Genomic DNA, 15976 nt, shown 5'->3' on the forward strand with positions numbered 1-15976 from the left:
GAGAGTATTACAGGTCACCCTTCTCCTCCTATCCCACGCTTTAGAAAGATATTCAGAAAATGCAAAAACATGACCAAATAGAAACTACCAAGGCACCATTCTCACAATCCATTAGATTCAGATCAGGGGTGTGAACTTTTTTTTAAACATCATGGTACAAAGGACAAAATAAAATAAAATATATTTCATGACGCATCTTATCTGTGCACAAAGTGACCTCTGGCATTTATACAAAACATATTTTTCGCATTTGTAGTTTAAATTAACAATAAGTGCTTAATTTGGGCTTTTGCCAAATATCTTCTGCCCAGGCCTGTAGGCATTTTTGCGACCCTTCTGAGACCCATTCCCCTTTCACAGACAGATCCCATCATCCCAATAAACAAGAATTGACACAGTCAATATATAAGCTGGTCAGATGAAAAAAAAAATGTTTTTTGAAAAAAAAAAAAAAAAATGTTTTTTGAAAAAAAAAAAGTTTTGGAAAAAAATGTTTTTTGGAAAAAAAAAGTTTTGAAAAAACTTGGGCGTGCTCAAACAACAGTAATAACTGCGTATTACCTTACTGTACTTTACTGTACTGTATACTGTACCTCACTGTACTGTACTGTACATATTCTGTGTTCTATATCTATGAAGTCTGTGTTCTAGATCTATGAATTTTGTCACTCCCCCCCCCCCGTGTATGTGTGTGTGTGTGTGTGTGTGTGTGTGTGTGTGTGTGTGTGTGTGTGTGTGTGTGTGTGTGACTTTTACTTATAACTGAGTACATCTACAGTGCAGTATTGATACTTTTAAGATACTTTAAAAAAAACAAGTGTAAAACATTTGAGTACTTTTTCCAACAGCTACTTTCCCCCATAGCCTGGAGGACTCCTGCTAAGTTTACAGTTGCCATATAGCCTATTACTCTATAAATCTATCTGTGATGTCTGATTTTACTAAAACTAGCATGCTTATTAGGCAGTAGTGGGAAAAGTACTCGCATTCTTTACTTAAGTATCATACAAGTGGAAGACTTGTATTCAAAATTTACTTGAGTACAAGTATAAAAAGTATTTGTATTGAAATGTACCAAAAGCAGAAAGTACGCATTATGCAGAACTTAATGTAACCAAGGTGTTCAAATAAGTGTATTGATTGTAGGCATTTTCCAAAATCTTGTGGTATTTCACTGCTACATATCGTTCTAAATATATGCTTTCTTGTCATTTAGTACAATGAATGTGTTACCGTGTCTCTAGAAATGTGCTCATTATTTGTGAAGATACTAACTGTAATTCTCAAAGACTCGCATTGGTTCATTCAGCACATCGTTTTTGCTCTGTTTCATTTGATATTAAAATGCAACTCGAATTAATCTACTGTGTGGACACTGATCAGATGACAGGAAGAAGCAGCTCATCAATGAATGTACTTTGTGTTGCTTTTGTAAATTGTGTAGGGTACGATATTTTCATGACTTCACACCAAAGCCCATATCATGGTCATAGAGTTAAATCATTGACAACTTGCATACTCGTTCAGTTCATATGTTAATGCAGATGGTATGCAGATGGTGTGACACATCACCTACTACAGCCTACAACGATGCCCAGGGCAACACTGCATATTGTCTATAAATGGCTCACAGTTTAAATAACGTACGGTTTATTTGGACAATCATCTGTAACAGATGAAGTATAATTAAATACGACGTGATTAACGTTTGTTTGACATCCTCATCACAATTACATTGGATGCATCGCGTTGATTAAAGTGAATGGCTGCTATAGTTTTGCTAGTTTTCATCACCTAATCACCTTCCTTTCATAACCTAATCTCTACGTTTAGAATTGAAAGAAGAAAAATAATGTTAATGTTAGTATGAAGCTAATTATAAAGCTTAAATGGATGATGATGTCAACAATGACTTGTGAAAATCAAAGAATGATAGCCGATCTACAAGCAATCATACAAACATTTTGTACTTTGATGCCAATACTTTTGTACTTTTACTCAAGTATAGACCTCTCTTTTCTTCTGTTTCATTTATCACAAGCAGGCTGGCCACAGGCACCGCCTCAGTGTGAAGGAATGGTGCTCCCTGCTGGACAAAATATGTCATTACAGCAGTACAGATCTGGAGGGCCTGGCCAATGGATCATGAGCTCGGTGACCATGTGACATGGACAGCCAATCGGCAAATAGGTCCCCTAGGTCCCCTGAATGTCTCAGGACAATGTAATCTGTTTAAAGAGCTGGTCCTGCTGACCAGCTAAAAAATGTGGCTAGCCACCCTATTGGGTGGCAAACCCAGCAACCTATTCCAAAGACTCACCGTCCATACTGGCCTTCCATCTACTTTTACAGGAGTACCGACGTACCGACCCAGTCCCACGCCACCCCATATCTCCATTAAATCCTGGAATTAGTTCATATTTATGGACACTTTCATTTAACTGAAACCTTTTGTAGCCCCAAACCTCCGACATCTATCTAGATTCTAGACTAGGACATACACATGTAGGCCTACAGTAAAACAACGACCGCTGTCATGCATAACCAACCGTTGTAATTCCAAACATGTCCAGTGGAAGGCAGAAGAGAAGAGGGACGTTTTCATCGGTGTTACTTAGAAATTGGTAACCTATCGAATACTGTCTTTGACTCCAGAGATATAGCTGATTTACACAATGTCGATACGCGAGGAAGCTATTCGCAGTCTTGCAACAGTCGAGCACAAACTGGCCGTGAAGGTGACACATACAAACGTCAATCTCAATAAATACGTAGCAGAATATTTGCAAGTGACATATTGCATTAGTTTAATTTTGAAAATAGCAGATCTTCAAGCTCACACAATGCGTCGTATCGTGCCACGTTGTGAGCTTGTATATCATCTATTTTAATTACTTTTCAATTTTCAATTCGTTTTGTGATTCATGGAGCTTCTTTGATTTTAATGTAAAACATTTTATGTAGGGTAGGCTATGAAATTATTTTGAAAAACTGAATTTGTCACTAATTGATTAAAAACATTTTCTTTTGTATTTTGTTTTTACATTTCTTTTTGAATGTATTGAAATATAAATTGGAAACAAAATATAGGAAACGCCAAAAATATAAAGGGATATTTGAAACAGTGCAGGTTAGGTAACACATTTTGGTATAACACAGGAAACAGGACCTGTCGAAACGGAAGCTCTGCTGGGAAACATTCCGTCTGCTGCAGAGGCATTTTCTGCATCAAACTCACACATTGTCATCGCCACGACGCTGAAACATGGACAGATAGTTTTCCATTTCTGTCGGTGAGTTGGTTAATAAACACGTACGCTACGAACATGGTCGCTAACACGTTGCAAACGCAAGGTTTAGTACCTGATGCTAAAGAAACAGTGTAGCCTGCTAACGCTGGCTAACTGCTATTGTTTTTAGCACTAGCATCAAGTGCATTATATATCTGGTCGGATTCTTTAAATGTTGACGTTCGTGGTGGTTTATCATGTTAATAGTATTGTTATTACTACAATTATTATTATTATTATTACAGTTTTATATTCCAATGGACATGTTATGCATAGGATAGAACTAAATATGTTAACACTGCTGTCAATTCAGTTCTTCAACGTGGTCAACGATCAAGTAGATCGTTAGCCTAGATACTTGTGTTTTAAACGTTAAAACAATTATTATTGAATGTATTGGTATTATTTTACTAAAACTAGTTAGCCCTCTTTCAGATATTAATTGAATTTGGAATCCATATTAGTTTCTTTAATTGATTTAAAATAAGAAACACCGTCCTTGATACAATTACATTTTAATGCAAGTTGTCGTTTTCTTCTGTTCTTTACTTCTTGCTGTTCTTGAGACTGTCTGTCTTTGGGAACTGGTATGTCTGTTGTGTATATAGAATAACACTTCTGTCCCAAAAAGCCTACCTTCACATTATCTCTCTCTCTCTCTCTCTCTCTCTCTCTCTCTCTCTCTCTCTCTTTCTCTCTTGTGTTGCTAGATTTACAGCCCCTCTTCTCTTAAACGGAACATAACCCAAGTAGTGAACCAGGTCTGTTGACTTGGGACTCGGAGGCTCCAGCAGAAGGTTGCAGAACCACGGACCCCCTCCATTCCACCCGTGGCCAACGGGATGGCTAACAGCACCGCAAACCCAGGGAAGGCCCTGGGCACGCCTGGCCCTGCAGGGAGAATCAGCCCAGAGGGATCTCAAGTCAGTTGATTCTGTTTGGTTTTTTAAAGACTTTCTTTTTCTGCCTTTTATTGATGGTATGCAATAGATAGACGGGGGGCGGGGGTGACACGCAGCAAAGGTTGTCGGGATCGGGGCCCGAACCCGCCTGAACACATCTGATTGCGACTGTCAGGTCGCAAGTTACTATGAAAACTCCACCGGCTGTCCGTCAGTCCCTCCGTCTGTCCGTCACGTCGCACTTTTGCCTCTACTCTTATCTCTGCCACCATTGGCCAAACTTTGCACACACACTCCCCTCATTTCTCACATGTCTAGCGACACCATCTGGCTGATTTTTGCAAAACACATTTTTTTGGCCTAAAATCACACTAAGCAGTACAAAGTATCTCTAAAGTCATGTCATCAACATGGATCTGTCCCATTTCCCATATTCCCTCCTGATTGGCTAGAATTGCCTTCTAAAGTTTGTGTATGCAACGTGGTGGTTGCTTATCTCCCGATTAGGGAGTCTTACTGGTTCTGTTCAATATTGTTTATGAAACTTGGATACTGCATGCAAGAAAAGTGGTTGCAATTTGACATAATTCATAGCTAAGACTAATGATTGTATTTTATGACTGTCATAAGAGAATTAAAGGAGCACTAAGGGATTTTCCCGGTAGTTTCTTCATTGTGTTCTGAAGCAGATGATTCTTGGCCTTCCAAGAACTTAGTTTTAGTATTCCATTGGATAGTTGGATAATCACTTTAGCTAAAGTAATTCTAGACTACCGGTAGTGTGAATGCTGTTTTCATTGTTGTGACCTTCCCTGGCAGGTGCTCAGTAAGAAGAAGCTACAGGACTTGGTGAGAGAGATCGACCCAAACGAGCAGCTGGATGAGGATGTGGAGGAGGTGGGTCCCACTTTATTCTCTCACATTTAAACCGTGTGCTATGAAGTTTTTAAAAATGTATTGAGGAAGCGTGAGCATGGTGGGAAATAAAGAGTCTCCTACTGAGTCTCCCACTGACCCGGCAACATGTTATTGTCATATTGTCGGTCATCAAATTATTGGTGCGACAAAAACTAAAACTCCATGAATTCAAGGCTTCATGGGGTGTGTAAATGATAGAAAATGGGTCATGTTTTGGGTGAACTACTCCTTTAAGTGGCTTCTGATTAAAGGGCATCTACCATCTGTCTTGTGTTTGCTGACCAAGGTGTGGCTTCCCTTACCAGAACAAGGTTTATGCAGACATCCTAGAAGAGCGGTAAAGGACTGGCTCACCGAAATACAGATATCAGACTATTACGTCTTGGTGGCAAATTAAAACTGTAATTTTAAGGATCAAGGGTTTGTACAGAAAATACTCCTCAAAGGCATTACCGTCAGTGCATGAATGACAGGGCAATGTGGGCAGTGACATTTATACACAAACAAACTTTACAGTATCACCCGTATTGCTTTCAAGATCATCAGACTTCCCACACTTGCTGATATGAACAATAAGGCCACCACACGCTTTGCACTCTCAATAACAAATGACACTGATCATCCTCTGCATCGCTACTCTGACCTTGCCATCAGGGTGAAGATAAATCTTGAAGTGGCACAAGGTTCGGATTAGCAGGAGCTTTGTTCCCTCGGCCATTGCTGCACTTAACAATCTGCTAAACAATCGCCCCTGTCGTTAAGAGGGATTTTCCGTTTATAGTGGGGTACTGATGATCTGTCTTTGTGATATGTTTGTGATGTTATATGGTTATGTGCTTTGTTTGAACAGACTGTGAAGACAAATTTCCCTTTCGGGGGCAATAAAGATTATTATTATTACATTCTGAACGTATCTGTGGTAGCTGAACTTTTGTTAACCACTGTACAGATACACGTTATTGACAACTCTCATCTCTCGTTCAGATGCTGCTGCAGATCGCAGATGACTTCATAGAGAGTGTAGTGACCGCTGCATGTCAGCTGGCACGCCACCGCAAGTCCAACACCTTGGAGGTGAAAGACGTGCAGTTGCATCTGGGTAAGCTGGCTTTTATCTCGGGTTCTAAAAAGGTGTACGGGTGTGGAACGGTGCTGTTGCTGACTGGACTGCCTGTGTGTTATGTGGGTTTTTTCAGAGCGCCAGTGGAACATGTGGATCCCTGGCTACGGCTCAGACGAGATACGGCCCTTTAAGAAGGCTTGCACCACAGAGGCTCACAAACAGGTCTGTTTTCTTTTTCTGTTGTGCGCTCTTCTGAAAATGTCCTGGGTGATGTTTCTGAGGAAGTACAAGTTTGTTTTTTTACAACAAGGGTTCATATTTTAGATTATAATTAGAGAAAAGAAAAGATGATTTTTAAAATGTTTTCATTTACTGCTTTCTATCGTTTTAGAGGTTTTAATGATTTTGATTTCAGTGGTTGGGGGCATGTGTGAAAGTGGCTAAATGTCCTTTTAGACACAATATCCTAATTCCCAAGATGCACTGCAATCTCTCATGGGCAGATGTGACTTATGGGGGCTAGTAGTGTTACTGTAAATAGTAATAAAGAAATCGCCGGCTTATTGTGTCTAAAAAGACATATTCAGCCACGCATGCCCCAACCCACTGAAATCAAAATCGCTAAAATGGCAAACATTTTAACACTCATCTTTTCTTTTCACCAATTATAATCTAAAATATGAACCCTTGTTGTAAAAAAAACTAAGTTGTCATTTAAGCCCTATATACTTAATCGTATGCTGAATAGTGTGGCATTTTCTTTAGCATAATTTGTTTGTGTGCCTATAATGGCATGCTTAAAATTGTGGTTGGTTAAAGCTCCTTAATTTTCATGTCATGCCTGGGATTGTGCCAAAATGTGAGCTAATACATGAACCAACCATGCTTTGCCCAGGGAAGAAATGTGGACCTTCAGGCCGTACCATTTTTTAACCATAGTAGCGGTCCTACATGACCACTGGATCTCCATGTACAAATGGAACCAAATGGACCCGTTGTACACTATCAAAGTTAACCCATTTAGGCCTAGAATTATAGCAAAAATAGCAGATCTACAAGCTCACAGCGCGGCACCGAGTGCCGCCATGTGAGCTTGTAGATCTGCTATTTTTGAAAAATCGTGAAAATTTGAATCTTGACACGATTTTGATCCGATTCTTTAAGTATCTTTTGAATCCTTCTAAGGTTTAAAAAAAAAAAAAGAAAAAAAAAATGTTTCTATGTCAGCAATCTGGCTATAGCCATTGTCAAAGAAAAGGTCCTTTTCACCTAATTGGAGCTTAGTTAAGGGGAGCACACACTGGACGCGGGCGGCTGCGCAGCGTCGCGTTGCGGTATCGATGCACATGAAGTGCCCCACGACTTTTTCAAAAATAGCAGATCTACAAGCTCGCAGCGTGGCACCGCGTGAGCTTGTATATCTGCTATATCTGCTTGCATATCTGCTTGTATATCTGCTATTTTTAGTTAAAACATTCAATAATTCTAGGCCTAAATTTAAGGGGAGACCGTCAAAGTTTGAGAACCACTGCTGTAGTCTACCATGTAGATGGGTCAAAATAAAGTTGTATTGACCAAACATTTCTTATAGGATTGCTGCAGCTTTAAGGTTCCTTATTGCTGTATTGTTGTGCACACTTGCAGTAGCTCTAACCACATTTGCATGTGTTGTCATTTGCAGAGGATGGCACTGATCCGCAAGACAACCAAAAAGTAACAAGACCTGCGACATACACCATACAGTTGTACCAGACCCAATGTGTGCTTTTCTCACTCTTTTACAACTGGGATTTTTTGGGGGACTGGTATTGTGGAAGATAAACAAAGGGGGTCGGTCTAGGCTAGGGCCATAAGATGGTTTATGTGGGAGCGGGGGGTGGGGGTATATATTTCTTATGATGGAAAAGTACTTTTCCACCATGTGTTGTCTTGCCCACTTCTTTTTGTGTGTTTTGTCAGCAGTTTTCACACAGTAACGTGGTGCTTGTGAGTTTTCCCTCTTTTTGTGTTGCTGTTCATCTCACACTGACAAAACTCTGTTGTTCATTAAAAACCCATTTAGAACGGGTACACATTATTGTGTATCATTATTTTATGCTTTAACTATTGAAAAATAGCAGATATACAAGCTCACAGCGCGGCACCAAGTGCCGTGCTGCGAGCTTGTAGATCTGCTATTTTTTTTTTATCGTGAAAATACGAATTTTCTTTTGAATCCTTCTAAGGTTTATTTGAAAAACCTATGTTTCTATGTCAGCAATCGTCAAAGAAAAGGTCCTTTTCACTTAACTGGAGCTCAGTTAGTCTGTTCTTGAGAGACTACCATGTCAGTGGTTCTCAAACCTGTGAAAATGATATTTATTTGGCCACGGACACCCATCTCAAAATATTTAGTTCCAGGGACCACCCGGAAGCAAAATTTGAGTTACAAACGTTTGCTTTGAAAATACATGTATTCAAAGATTTGGACACATTTTCACGACTTTTTCAAAAATAGCAGATCTACAAGCTCGCAGCGCAGCACTCGGTGCCACGCTGTGAGCTTGTATATCTGCTATTTTTCACTGGTTAAAGCATTCAATAATTCTAGGCCTAAATGGGTTAAGTATGTTGTTTTGGGGAGGGATTGTGACTACCGTTGGACCCACTATGCCTTTTTGATAGTATAAAAAATATAACGATGCCAATGGTTTGGGATATTTCTGTCCCCTTAAAAAATTGTCTTGGAAATTATCTTGCCAATAGCTGACAATCTGAGTTTTGTGTAAGCCAAGTCTAAGCAAGGCCATGGCTATTCTATCCACTCAAGCTATTAATAGTTTAGTTTTGTAAAGGAGTGATAATACAAATGTTTCTCTTTGTAAATACTACCCACAGTACACTTATTAGTTTAGATCCTTTTTTCGTCAGATGTGTTGGCTGTTGTGTATTTAGTGTTTCTGTCACCATCTTTTTTTTTTCAGCTAGCCTCAGAAATGCACATCTTTGCATTTATCCATGGGTCTTCTTCTATAGGGGAACTGATAGCATAAATGTAATGGATAATAAATTATCTGCAGTTTTCATAAGGTTATACTGGTGGGGGGAATCCTGAGTTGATATTATTAAACTACTAGACTAAGTTTCTAAGTTTGTCTTCTTTTGCCAGACTGAAGTGGAAAGGAAAGGTGTCCTGATATATGGCATTTTTGATTTTGTAAAACAGCATTTTAGTTTAACCTGTTATTTTTATGCCATAAATAAAAAACAAGATTCATACATCACAGTGCATTTCATAGTTTTGTGTTCCAGTCTGCAATGTATATTAACTCCTCAAAGTTCGGTAACTTAACTTTGTTAGTTATTTCTCCCCTTCAATAATACCAATTGTTATTGTATTTTATATCGTTATCGTTGATTAGTCACCTTTACAACAAGGTATAGAATCGTACAAAAACGTGTGGGTAGTGCCCCCAAAAGTATTTTGCTTCTGACATGCTGTTGGTCACTCTAGTTTTGAGCGACCTATGACTGGCACTTGAGCATGGGTCCTGCGACTTTGACAGAGATCTGTCTGTGGTACGTACTGTTGTGCAAATAAATCCTGCCTGTAAATCTCTGGGAGAAAATCCTCAGTGAAACAAGGGTGAGGAACCGGTCTTCTTGAGGTGGTGTCTTCCTGGAACGTCCACTTTGCCGTCTGAATATGATATTACTGCATTTGATAATACTGCCACTCTGCATAGCACAACACCAGCCACCATTGCACAAAATGTGGCATCTTTCCATGGGGGCGATGTTGCTGCTTGGAGCATACACAAACTCGACAAAATTGCAATCACAAACCAGATTGCAATTTAATTGCATTATGGTCTGAGGTTTATAAATCTGAGTAAATGGAAAAGCCAGGTGGATTGGGGCCAATACATCTTAGCAGGATTTATAGGATAGTGAATCAAGCATTAAAAAAAATCCTCATCCTGCTGCTAAATGCCTAAACATGGTCCAGTAATCAGCAGGTTTCTATAGGTCTTTTACAAAGAATGTTTCTATGAATCTGGGTAATTTCCAGCAGTACATTTGAATTGTATTATAGTATATATTCATAAAACAGAATGATGCCATCTTGAGTAATAACACACTGAATCCTTTTGCTGTTCAGTAGTTGCCCACTGCTACTTATAGTATGAGTACATGCTAAGCATGAATTCCAGTGATGTGCAAATGCACTTGACAAATACCCCAAAACAACAAAGGATCACACATAATCAGAATCTTGAGTTCAGAGACCCGTCATAATATTCAAAAAATAACTACATTCTAACATCCACAGCAGATCTTTGTACACATTTGATTTAAATGTATTATGTGCACACATTTCTGCTTTGTTAAAAAATATTTTCCAGCACAAGTCAGACAGCGACTCCGGCTATGAGTCTGGACCAAAATGAGCTGTCAGTCACCATGTTCAGAAAGTGTTAGAGCATTATCTATTCTACCCCAGAGGAAAACCCAACATTTGGACATTCTTATTTGCAGCCAATAATCAGTGGTGGAAAAAGTACTCAAATAGTATCAATACTGCAATATAGAAATAATCTCTTAAAGGAGTAGTTAACCACTTTTCAACCTGTCTTCATATAATAGGTCCTTACTAATGTTCATAATAAAATAGCACAATTTTTTTCTATTCAGTCTGGGTCTCATAGGAGAGCTGTCAAATCCTTCTACCGGTGACATCATCGTTTGACAAAAAAAAATTAAATAATATTTTTGAAAAAGAATATTTAGATTTTTATTATCACGAGAACAATGGCTTCCACTTTAACATTGCAACTTTTTCAGGAATAGAAAGCCTGCAGTTTCTATTAGCTTGCATTTCCCATTGATGATGTCACCGGTAGAAGGATTTGACCCACCCACAGCTCTCCTATGAGACCCAAACTGAGTAGAAAAAAATTGTGATATTTTATCATGAACATTAGTGAGGACCTATTATATGAAGATAGGTTGTCATTAATATACCTTAGAGGAGTTGTGTGGAAATAAATAAAAAAGTTCCCCCTCTTCTATGTTGCCTAGAACTGGAGGATTGATTTTGGGGTTTGTATTGCAAATCACAACGTGATGACATCACACCGTTGTACTTTACAATACAAACCCCAAAATCAATCCTCCAGTTCTAGGCAACACAGAAGAGGGGGAACTTTTTTTTATTTATTTCCACACAACTCCTCTAAGGTATATTAATGACATAGTTCAATATTGAAAATGGGTGGTCTTCCCCTTTAAGGACAGTACTTGAATAAATGTACTTAGTTACTTAACACCAGTTGGTCATTCTTATTTGCATCCAATAATCATCAGAAGCGGCGTCATGGTCGAGTATCACCGGTGACAAAGCCTGGTTTGGACAGAGTGGAAGAAGCTGCAGTTCTGCATGGGTTCCTGTGGCTCCTGGCGTCGTCACTGGTACAGAAAATGAGGTCCTGAACCAGACTATTGGATTGAATGAGGTGTTTTTACACCACATCAAGCACTTAGTTAGACTGGACAAAGCAGTGATCCTTGATCCAAATGGAGTCAGGCTGTGGCACCAACAATGACTGGTCAGTCACCCATCAGAGCACATGATTTCATCTGCTTTTAATTCAAGTTGGCAGCATACTCCAAATGAAACAAGTTTGACTGTTTACAGGTGCCCACTGCGATAATGAAAAGCTTTACAGAGTCAAACAACTCAAAATGATGTATTATTACGTTATATGGCAATTGAATGGAAATGTATCAGCTAAAGTAATTTCACCTGTCTTACTACTGAGTATGAATACTGAATATGAATAACAGGTAGCTGCTGCTTTGTGAGGAGGTAGAGCTACAGGGGGAAGAAAATATCCAGTATACAATAATTTTGTCGGTGCCTAACTGAAATGCACTGATGACAATAGGTATGAATATTTAATGAACAGGCTTCCTCCCTAGGGCCTTGGTAAAGGGTTGTGCTTGATGCCCAGATTTAAGAATTCAAAACTAATGTTATTTGATTATGCATTTTGAAATCTATGAACCTAAATATTTATTAGTCAAGGAATTACGTAGGACAATACCCTCAAGATTTATTCAAACTCATTACAAAGTTACTGCAACAAGTACAAGTTTTATTAGAAAACATCATAGCATAACAGTATGAATGTTGATGTTTCTTACAATTGAGTTCAATAAGACAAGAGGACCGCTCTATTAAAAAAATAAAAACAAATCGTCAAATATCAAAATACAACAATAAAAATGTATCTATTAGTTCTGGTAAAGCTTGTATGCTCTTGGGAGGAACGACATCTGGTGCCTTTGTGTTTGACTCACAGGTTGTGTGAGTGTCCTCCCATTCCTTTAAGGGTTGTAGCGACTTGTATTTGCAGACATGCTGTGAATCATTGGACTGGTCCCTTCTCTCAGTAGTCGGTTGAATTCTCTAAGATGATCACTACTGCCATTAGTCCACCTCTGTACTGATGGGGATGTTTTCTTAATCATCTTCCTAGTCTGAGCTGAGCAAGATCAGACGTGTCAACTAGTAACTCTTCTTGGCTTATACCGTTAATAAGTTATATAAAACACCCTCCAGGAAGCCAACACAAGTGAAGAAATCATCAGCCCCAGCAGCAACCATTTTAGATAATTTATTCTCACGTACAAAAAATTACATCTACTGTTAAACATCAAAAGGTATTAAAGCAATATCATTTATAGCCAGTGCTCTTTATGTTCTTTAATTTAGCTCTGTATTGTTGAATCTTCATCCTTCCTTGTTTGTTTTTCGCTGTACACAACAGTACTTCTTTTCTTTATTACTTCCCTGTAACTGTAACCTTAAACTGCTGTGCCGCCTCCGGGCAACTGAATTTCCCCCTTGGGATGATAAAGGTATCTATCTATCTATCTATCTATCTATGCTGACATAGCCTATTCGTGACTGTGCCATTGCCAGAAATCATTGAGTCTTTTTGTGCTATGTATTAGATTTGATCGTTTGTCCTGCAATCTTGCTCATTGACCAGAATTCACATGGTGAGCAAAAGTGTATATTGGCCAAATGTTGCGCTGCTGGTCATTTTGAATTGTGTTTACCTTGTCATCACATTGTTAACTTCCTTACTGTTTATTATTTTGTCCCGGTTCTATGTTTCATCATGTCTGGATCAGGACTACTCCGTTTTCAAGTTGGCAGTAGGCTACATTGATCATGTTACATTATTCGATTAGTAGTGCAGATTTATTTCCCCAGCCCAGATGCTGAAATCGCCAATCCACATTGGTGTTAGAGCCGCTTTTGTGTCCTGTGCATCATGTTTCATGTCTGTCAGCTCCCAAAGCACATCACCTGCTGTTCATTCACAGCACTTCTTCTTGGTTTTTGATGGTTCTGTGCTGACCATGCTCTCGGTTCTCCGTAACTGCAGTGTTCGGGGGGCAGAGCACTTGACCCCATCCCATCCCTCCCTTAGTTCCACTTCGCCGCTCAGCAGACCCTGATAGACCCGCCGGGTCATAAGCTCGAAGGCCTCTTTCACACCGTGGCCGGTCTTGGACGAGGCCTCCGCATAGGGCAGCCCCAACTGGCCCGCTAGCTTCTCGGCCTCTACCCTGCTCACCTCCCTCTGGCCTTGGGCGTCGCGGTCGCTCTTGTGCCCCACCAGAATGAATAGCACCGTGTGCGGCTGGACGCGCTCGCGCACCTCTGCGTGCCATTCCTTGATGTGATCGAAGGAGGCTCGGTTTGACAGGTCAAAAACCAGCAGGCCCCCGACAGAGTTGCGGTAGTAAGAACGAGTCACTGACCTAAGAGAAGGAGAGCGTGAGACCAATAGAAAGGAGAGAGAGAGAGAGAGAGAGAGAGAGAGAAACCACAAGAAAGGAGAGCATTAGAATTTAGCATTAGAATGTCGAACATACAGTTTGATTTAATGAACCTGTCAGTGGGAGTTTATCAGCCTGATGGTTATTATTAATGTATTTGCATCAACATTATTAACAAGATCTTGGTTCTTTGCCTGAAGTGGCCATCTGTTTTTTGTTTCATTCCACATTTTAATGTATGTATTGTAGAAACACAGAACGTTTGAAAATGTTACATTTTTCCAACCTTCCATAAGTGTGTGCATGTTTATGAGAAGATCAGACTAGCAAATGTCACAATACATTCAGTGGGTTCCCAGAGCCAGATTGTGATGCATCGAACACTAAGGCATAACAAAGCAGCCAAATGAAAACATCCGCTCTTCCTTGTTCTTGAAAATACTGGATGTTCATTTCCATTCGGTAGGATGACTTAATGACCTCAGTCATTCTCCTGATTCTCCTCCAAGCATTCTAGCATGGAGGATCGAGCTTTACCTCTCTGTACAGCTCTTTGGTAATTTAAAATTTTCCCCATAGGGAAATGTGTTCTCTGAATTTGACCCATCCTACCTATTAGCCACTTAGAACTATATTCTTTGTTGACTGGAGTCTCCCCGTCTATACTAGGCCCCCTCTTTTTTCCCGGCCTACGAACGTGTACATCTGCTATTTTCACCAGATGTTTGCCCCAGTATAGAGATGCTAGGGTTCACAGCAGTGGGCAGCCACCCAGCGATGAGCACTTAACTACTTGAACCCCAGCATCCCTATTCTGGGGGGAAGGTTCACCAAAAATAGCCAATCTACAAGCTCACAACAGCGTGACGGCGTTGTGAGCTTGTAGATCGGCTATTTTTGGTGAAGAGAGTTGGGGTAGATGGAAAAAGAACTCCTCAAGTACAGTGCGAATCAGGTCTGTTTTACTAAGCATAGAGGGTCCAAGTGGTTAAGGGTTCAGCGTCTTGCTCTAGAACACTTTCACACAAAGCTAAAGTAGGGACTGGGGGATCGAACCGGGGGGCCTTCCGATTCCCAGGCGACCGCTCTACCCCCTGAATCATTGCCTCCCCTATATCTGGATTTTTGTCAGACATATCGTCGTTGTCGGGTGGAAACCTCTTATCTCCAAGTTTCAAATTTGGATGTTCTTTCGTAAAGTAAAGCCCTGCTTCATTGTACAAGAACGTTGCACAAAAGTAGTGAAAACAGCAGATCTATAAGCACACAACGCCTCGCGGTGCGAGGCGTTGTGTGCTTGTAGATCGGCTGTTTTCACTAGTATAGTCCATTTTTTTAAATGATAAATACAAAACGAACGGTTTTGGACATACAAGGTTTCCACCCGACAACGACGATATGGTAGTCTGTAGTAACCAGACATCACCGTCACCTTATCCTCACCTGAACCTCTCCTGACCGGCCGTGTCCCAGAACTGCAGCTTGACCCGGACCCCCGGCTCCACCTCCAGGAAGTGGACGTAGAAGTCCACGCCCACCGTCTGGTTGATGCACTCCAGGAACTGGTCCTCGGTGTAGCGCTTCAGCAGGGAGGACTTCCCCACGGTGGAGTCCCCCAGCATGATGATCCTGAACTGGTACTGCCACAGCGACAGGTCCATGTTGGCTGCCTGCCCAGTAGCGGCAGGGAGGGATGGAGAGGAGGATGGATGGGTGGGAAGTCGTGGAGATGAGTCCCAAGATAGAAGAAAAAAGCAGTTGAAGGATCAATCGCTTATGTGGAAATGGCAGAAGAGAGGTGCAGAAGAGGAGAGTAAAACCCAGGAGAGGAGGGGAAGGGGATAAGGTATTGCTGTGAAAAGAAAAGACAAAAGGGAAAATTAGGACAAAAGGGTCAGGAGGAGTGAAGAATGAGGTTGCAGTGAACAGTGGGACGGAGGGAGAGATGTGGATCAAGCGAGAAAAGG

General features: G+C 40.4%; 2 protein-coding genes across 2 annotated transcripts; one reads left to right on the top strand and one right to left on the bottom strand.

The window, feature by feature from the left end:
* Positions 1-3176: 3176 nt before the first annotated feature.
* taf12 (TAF12 RNA polymerase II, TATA box binding protein (TBP)-associated factor) lies at positions 3177-9423 on the top strand. The gene is made up of 6 exons (XM_080720296.1): positions 3177-3293; positions 4001-4213; positions 5012-5089; positions 6095-6209; positions 6307-6395; positions 7855-9423. The coding sequence occupies exons 2-6, from the start codon at positions 4133-4135 to the stop codon at positions 7888-7890; spliced, it is 399 nt and encodes a 132-aa protein (XP_080576422.1). The 5' UTR covers positions 3177-3293; positions 4001-4132; the 3' UTR covers positions 7891-9423.
* A 4117-nt stretch (positions 9424-13540) lies between these two features.
* Positions 13541-15670, bottom strand: rab42b (RAB42, member RAS oncogene family; the record flags this gene model as incomplete). Its single annotated transcript, XM_080741227.1, has 2 exons — positions 13541-13991; positions 15453-15670. 2 exons carry the CDS (start codon positions 15668-15670, stop codon positions 13541-13543), a joined length of 669 nt encoding a protein of 222 aa, XP_080597353.1.
* Between the last annotated feature and the right edge of the window lie 306 nt (positions 15671-15976).

Source organism: Nannobrachium achirus (assembly GCF_963921795.1).
Source record: "Nannobrachium achirus genome assembly, chromosome: 2".
Taxonomy (NCBI): domain Eukaryota; kingdom Metazoa; phylum Chordata; class Actinopteri; order Myctophiformes; family Myctophidae; genus Nannobrachium; species Nannobrachium achirus.

Coding starts and splice junctions, on each gene's coding strand:
- taf12 (XM_080720296.1), top strand. CDS start 4,133: ATGGCTAACAGCACCGCAAACCCAGGGAAGGCCCTGGGCACGCCTGGC. Junction 6,210..6,306: donor AGACGTGCAGTTGCATCTGG/GTAAGCTGGCTT, acceptor GGGTTTTTTCAG/AGCGCCAGTGGAACATGTGG. Junction 6,396..7,854: donor CCACAGAGGCTCACAAACAG/GTCTGTTTTCTT, acceptor TGTCATTTGCAG/AGGATGGCACTGATCCGCAA.